Source organism: Magnolia sinica, chromosome 19, assembly GCF_029962835.1.
Source record: "Magnolia sinica isolate HGM2019 chromosome 19, MsV1, whole genome shotgun sequence".
In the NCBI taxonomy this organism is placed as follows: domain Eukaryota; kingdom Viridiplantae; phylum Streptophyta; class Magnoliopsida; order Magnoliales; family Magnoliaceae; genus Magnolia; species Magnolia sinica.
Window position 1 is genome coordinate 27,347,686 of NC_080591.1, and position 6,296 is coordinate 27,353,981.

General features: G+C 36.7%; 1 protein-coding gene across 1 annotated transcript; it reads right to left on the reverse strand.

Annotated features, from left to right (window-relative positions):
• Nucleotides 1-694: 694 nt before the first annotated feature.
• Nucleotides 695-1,313, reverse strand: LOC131234567 (uncharacterized). The gene is made up of 2 exons (XM_058231503.1): nucleotides 1,096-1,313; nucleotides 695-1,009 (listed from the first exon to the last, which is right to left on the reverse strand). Exons 1-2 carry the CDS (start codon nucleotides 1,303-1,305, stop codon nucleotides 695-697), a joined length of 525 nt encoding a protein of 174 aa, XP_058087486.1. The 5' UTR covers nucleotides 1,306-1,313.
• Between the last annotated feature and the right edge of the window lie 4,983 nt (nucleotides 1,314-6,296).

Here is a 6,296-nt window from a genome sequence, read left to right on the forward strand (position 1 = left end):
TTTTATTATTTTCATGGATAAAATAGTAACTGTACATTATTCTTTTATTATTAAAATACCTGAGAACCAGCAGTGCCTGGAGAGCATTGCATTGGTTGAACTGGAGTATTTATTTGATTCTGAACTTCAAGCAAATGTTCTCCAATGGTCAATATCATGTCCTTGCACTCGTTGATCTTGTTTTCCATTTGCTCTTTTAATAAAATCATCGATGCTTTAACCTCAGCAATTTCGCCCTTTCCTTCTCTAATTTCATTAATGTAAGGGGTTGAAGCAATAATGGTAGTTTTTGCAATATGACCCAACCCCCTTACACGTCCTCTTTTATCAAGACGACAAACCTAAATAATAATCAACCATTATTAGTAATGCATGTATATTAGTAACAAAAAATGTTCAGAAAGCTAAGTATGTCAAAGTGAAGAGAATGAATGAAAAACCTGTGCAACCGGGTCGTGATTTAAATCATGATGTATACAAGCTGGGTCATTGGCAACTATGTCTTTTATTTTTTCCGCTGTGATGCTCAGCTCCTGTGAAGGGAGAGACCCATCGGATCTAGTATGAGTTGCCAGAAACAATTCAGTTCTTGTGATTTGAGCATCTGGATTTTTTTGTTGCTGTAATTTACAATGAGAAATCATGTTAATTATTCTGTATTCTTAAATTGGATTTAAAAGAAATTAAAGTTATATTAAAAACTTACAATCAACTCTGCCGTCCTAGCAGATCCCCGTCGCCCAGTCGTGTGAGGGAACTTCATTTCGCTTCTGGATTCCTTTCCCTTTCCACGACGAGACTTTACCTCTTCTGTAGATTCGTAATCAACGAATTTGACCCAATCTTCTAGCTTTATGCCATTAGGGCAATTTTTTTTCCTCTCTCCATCATTATCATACATATCCAGGACAGTTCCTCGTAATCGGTTCTTCCAGTCCTTCCACATATCATTAGCACGCTTAATTATGGCAGTTTTACAGCTATCACTGTCGTCAACATCATATTTGGCCTACATATTTCATTAAATAGGGCAATTAGTCAACAACAATTATATTATAAACATTAGAAAGTAAAATCATGTATTTAAATGCTTACCAAAACAGTTGACCAAACATTATCCTTGATGGTATCTGACACAAGCCGCCAGTCTTTGTATGCAATTGGACAATGAGTCCTGACCACATTTCCTAGAAATGAGGTGAATTGATTTTTGTTATCTCCAGTAATCTCTCCAACTGGACTAATTGAAACTTTTATCTTTGTGGTGCTTCCTGGGGCAGAACTAGAAGGCCCTACATACGACATAATTCCTAAAAAAAAAATTAAGATTATTAGTCATTTAATGTGTTGCTATACATAATAAAGAGATGACACTATACACATGCATAAGTTTTTACTGAATTTAGAAAAAATGAAAAGGAAAATAATCTAATATAGTAAAAGTAGTTAAATTTATTTCAACCTGATATGAAACTTGATCAGTTTCTTTTTCGCTTCTGAATACGTCGGTTACTTGATACAATTTCTACATATGACCCTTCTTGTATATCTTCACTAGTTGGGTCATACAGATCATCTACTAAGGAAGGGCTCGAGGAACCTGCAGTCAACCTGGCCTCAAACACTAGCGGATCTTCAAATGCATATGCATCTTTTGTTAGTCGCTTCGGAACATCTAATACAACATGCCAGTCATATCTTGTCAGATCCTTGCAATAGAAGACTTGAGCCGCCTGAGATGCATGTATAAATGGCTCATCCTCTTCCTTGATATTCCTTTTAAACCTTCCTAGGTTAACAAATATCAGATTTGTTTCAGGATCTACATAACATCCATTTGAACTATCTTCGATATGCACCCAATCACAGTAGAACAATGTTATCTTAAAGGTGAAGTAGTTTAATTCAAGAATTTGTCTAATGATACCATAGTAGGTGGCTTCCTGTTCTACCAAGTTCTTATCCCTGGCACTCGCCCTGAACATAGTTAAGGCTTTCATAGAGACTCCGCTATTTTGTGTTGTCAAGTTTTTTTCAGAGTCTGATGTGCAAAAAACATATCCATTTACTGAGTATGTACTGTATGATGTGGCATCGTAGCTAGGACCAGTAGTGATTCTCTTAAATTGTGACATTTCTTCATTCTCTAATTGTTCCCTTAACCAAGCATTGTAGTCTACTTCTTTTTGTACCGACGGATTGCCCCTCCTGTTTTGTCCCTTACGTGTTTGGCCATGAATGTATTCGTTGTACTTCCTACAATTCACATATAATATAATATATGAATTAAACTTTTTACTTTATATGGTACAATTTAAAAAAATTAAGGATAGAAACATAGACTTTTGTCAACTTACCCCAGCCATTGAGCATTTTCAGCGTGATGTTGTAATACCCATCTGCGTGCTTGTTGATATTGCACATTAGTAAGAAGATAACTTTTTCCTTTTTTATCGATTTGAAAATTATCGGCATTATCATCACCCTCATCATAGAATATCTTTTTCACTCTCTTATGGCTTCCTAACATCTTATCAGGCATGTAGTCCATGCAGTACATCATAGACTCTTCCAGTATGTAGCGTTCAGCAATACAACCCTCTGGATAAGTTTGATTTGTCACATACTTTTTGTATGTTCTCATCATCCTATACACATTAAAATCAGATATGGATATAAATTTTTTAAAAAATGGAAAAAGAAAGTTGATAAATTCTGATAATTAATGTTACCTCTCAAAAGGATACATCCACTGATATCTGACAGGTCCACAAAGTTGTGCTTCCTCTGCTAAGTGCACCACCAGGTGTGTCATAGGAACAAAAAAAGATGGGGGAAGATATTTTTCGAATACACATAATGTTTCCACTATTTTTTTTTCATATTTTGAAGCTCTTCACGATTAATAACTTTTGAACATATGACGTTGAAGAATCTTGACATTTCACAAATGGCAGTGTGCAATGTCTTCTTCTTTCCTAAAAATGAGTGCATCAACAAAACTGGTAGCAATTGCTGCATCACAATGTGATAATCATGTGACTTGAGGGCCTTTAGCTGACAATCCTCTAAATTGACATGATGTGTCCAGTTTGCACAATATCCTCTTCGGACTTTCAAATTGCTCAGTGTCAGACAAAACATGTTTCTTTCAGATGTGGACAAAGTGAAAGGAGCTTTGGGTAAGAATAACCTGCCGTTTCTTTCTTCAGGCCATATAAACTTTCTTATCTTCATAGCCTGAAGATCCTGATGGGCTTGTAAACCATCCTTAGTCTTATCTTTTGTATCCATGATTGTTGCAATGAGGTTCTCGGTGACATTTTTCTCAACATGCATCACATCCAGATTGTGACGAATGGGCAAATGCTCCCAGTATGGCAAGTCAAAAAGGATTGATCTCTTTGTCCAGACAGTAATGTTGTTCGGGTCATTCTTAGACTTTTTCTTAGTCTTTCCCACTTGCTTTCCGAAAACGGTTTCAATATTATTTATTTTACGTAGTACATCTGAACCTTTCATACGCTTCGGAGCCTTTCTTTTTTCCTCTTTCCCATTGAATCTGGTTCTATCAGTCCTAAAGTCATGACCTGATGGCAGGAATCTTCTATGTCCCATATATGCAAACTTCTTTCCATGTTTAAGCCAAACCGATTCTGTCTCTTCACTACAAATAGGGCATGCGTACTTTCCTCCTGTCCTACAACCAGAAAGATGTCCATATGCTGGAAAATCATGTATTGCCCATAGTAAAATTGCCCTCATTGTGAACATGTTCTTACTGTGCGAGTCATATGTCATAGATCCTTCCCACAATTCAAGCAACTCTGCAATCAACGGTTGCAAGTAAACGTCAATGTCATGTCCTGGACCTTTTCTTCCAGGGATTAAAAGTGTTAACATGGTAAACTCCTTCCGCATACATAAATGAGGCGGGAGATTATACGTAACAATCATAACAGGCAACTATATGAATTGCTCATATTCCCAAAAGGATTGAATCCATCCGTTGCAAGTCCTAAACGAACGTTACGTGGCTCCGCAGCAAAATCAGCATACTTTTCATCTATAATCTTCCACATAGACGAATCCACTGGATGATGCATGCAAATATCGTCTTGAGCCGACTTTGAATGCCATATCATATTCTCTGCAATCTCTAGTATAGTGTAGAGTCTTTTTAACCTCGGTGTTAATGGGAAGTACCTTAGCACCTTACAAGGTACATGTGGGGCGGTTGACCTTACAACACTATTAAATTTCCATCTGCTTGCTCCACATTTTGGACAACACTGCTTATCAACATGGTCCTTCCAGTACAAAATACAATCGTTAGGGCATGCATGTATTGTCTCATAATTCATACCCAATGAACTGATCAGCCTCTTTGCATTATAAGTACTATCTGGCAAAGAGTTCTCGTTGGGCAAAATTTTCTTGAGCAAGTTTAATAACTCTGTAAAGCTATTGTCTAACCAACGAAACCTAGCCTTCATACTCAGCAACTCCATTGTCACAGACAACTTTGTATGCTCCAGTTTACATGATGGATATAGGGGTTGTTTTGCATCCTCCATTAACTTCCTATACCGAGCCTCATCGCCTAATTCATCATGAGCTTCAATATCATCTCCATTATTAACCTCATCCATACATGCATCTAACTCAATGGGTTGAAAACGACCGAAAGCATCATTCACCAAATCGACCATTCTAGGCAACACATCTTCATTACGATTATCGACAAATGTACTCGCACCTGTTTCAAGACGTTGTTCCCCATGGAGAAACCACGTCGTGTACGTTTGATCTATGCCATTAAAAACCAAGTGTTCGGAAATAGTTTCTAATGTCATCTTCCCACGTATATTACAGCACTTGGCACAAGGACATCTGTGCCAGTTTCCCCATTTGAATTTTGTTTCACGTACTTTAGAAATGTTACAACACCTTCCATGTATTCAATAGTTAACCTTCCTGCCCGCATCCAGTTCTTGCATGGTGTCATGGAAGCCATCTCTGGTAACGTATACATGATGTGTTTAAGTTAGATTACGAATGAGTATGTCTATCTAACTGACTAAATCAGTTGCCCATCCAAGACCAAATAGATTGTAACGCTTTCATTTTCAAATTTAAATGCCTACACCAAAATTCCTGCAGCATCTCCCCATATCTCTCCAGATATATTGATCTTGTATTTGATTCCCACGTCAGGTATCAACACAAAGTGAGGATATTAGACAATGGAAATAAATGCAAGAAACATATCCAGAGAGAGAGAGATGATGCATAGAAAAGGCAAGTGCATTTGAATTGCTAAAATGAAAGCATTACATTCTATCCGGCATTGAACTGTCCAAACAGGGACAATTTAAGGATTTTTATGCACCAAGGAGCACACTGTATCTATGCCTGGCCACATGAAAATCCTTAAATGGGTAACTGATTGTCTTAATCTATATACAATCACATCAAAATTTGTAATCTAAATGAACATAATTCAAAATACAACTCATTTCTAAATGTAGAATCAAAGCAAAAGAACTGGTAACCTGAGTTGTTTTCCTGTAACTAGTCTCACCAGATACCAGCACCACCTGTTCTCCATACATAAACAGATAAAGAAAACTCAGAGCATGACATTGAATAACATTGAATCCTCATTTCACCAGTAGTAGCAAAAAGAAAATGCTCAATACAAGTGTAACAGGTTTATCCTCCTTTCTTTTTATTAAGCATGGTGATGGGGATATTATTTTCTAACAGATGGGTGTAATCTAGTTAGTCCCATACATGAAAGTAGACATGACCAAAATCTGAAAATCCGAATCAATCTAACAAAAACCATCAAAATCCAAAACTCAAAATAAGATTCAAAACAAACCAAAATGGATTCCTAAACTGCAAAAACTACACAAGAAGCATCTACATGCATCTACTGACCAGTTACCACCTGTAGTTTCTCCAACAATGCATGACATCGATAAACTTCTGCTTTTGATTTTTCTATATAGCATAAATTAGAAAAGATTCAAGTGACTAAAATTTTTCTATGGATGGTAACTGGCCAAGAAAAGCTAATCACATTATATATAGTAAAAATTAGAAAAGATTCGAGTGACTAAAATTTTCTCATGGATGGTAACTGTCCAAGAACAGTTTAGCCATTTGTTCTAAATGACATGGATTGACGACTCATCTGAGTTACACATGACTTGTCAGAGTAAACTTGGACCCTAGTTTGGAACCACAAATAATCTATCATGTAGTAGCCAAGGCAAGATCAACTGGTC

What these genes read in the sequence shown, in the direction of transcription:
- LOC131234567 (XM_058231503.1), bottom strand. Translation starts at nt 1,305, where the DNA reads ATGTCGTATGTAGGGCCTTCTAGTTCTGCCCCAGGAAGCACCACAAAG. An exon ending in ATGTTTGGTCAACTGTTTTG is followed by an intron (nt 1,010 to 1,095) that starts GTAAGCATTTAA and finishes TGAAATATGTAG; the next exon opens with GCCAAATATGATGTTGACGA.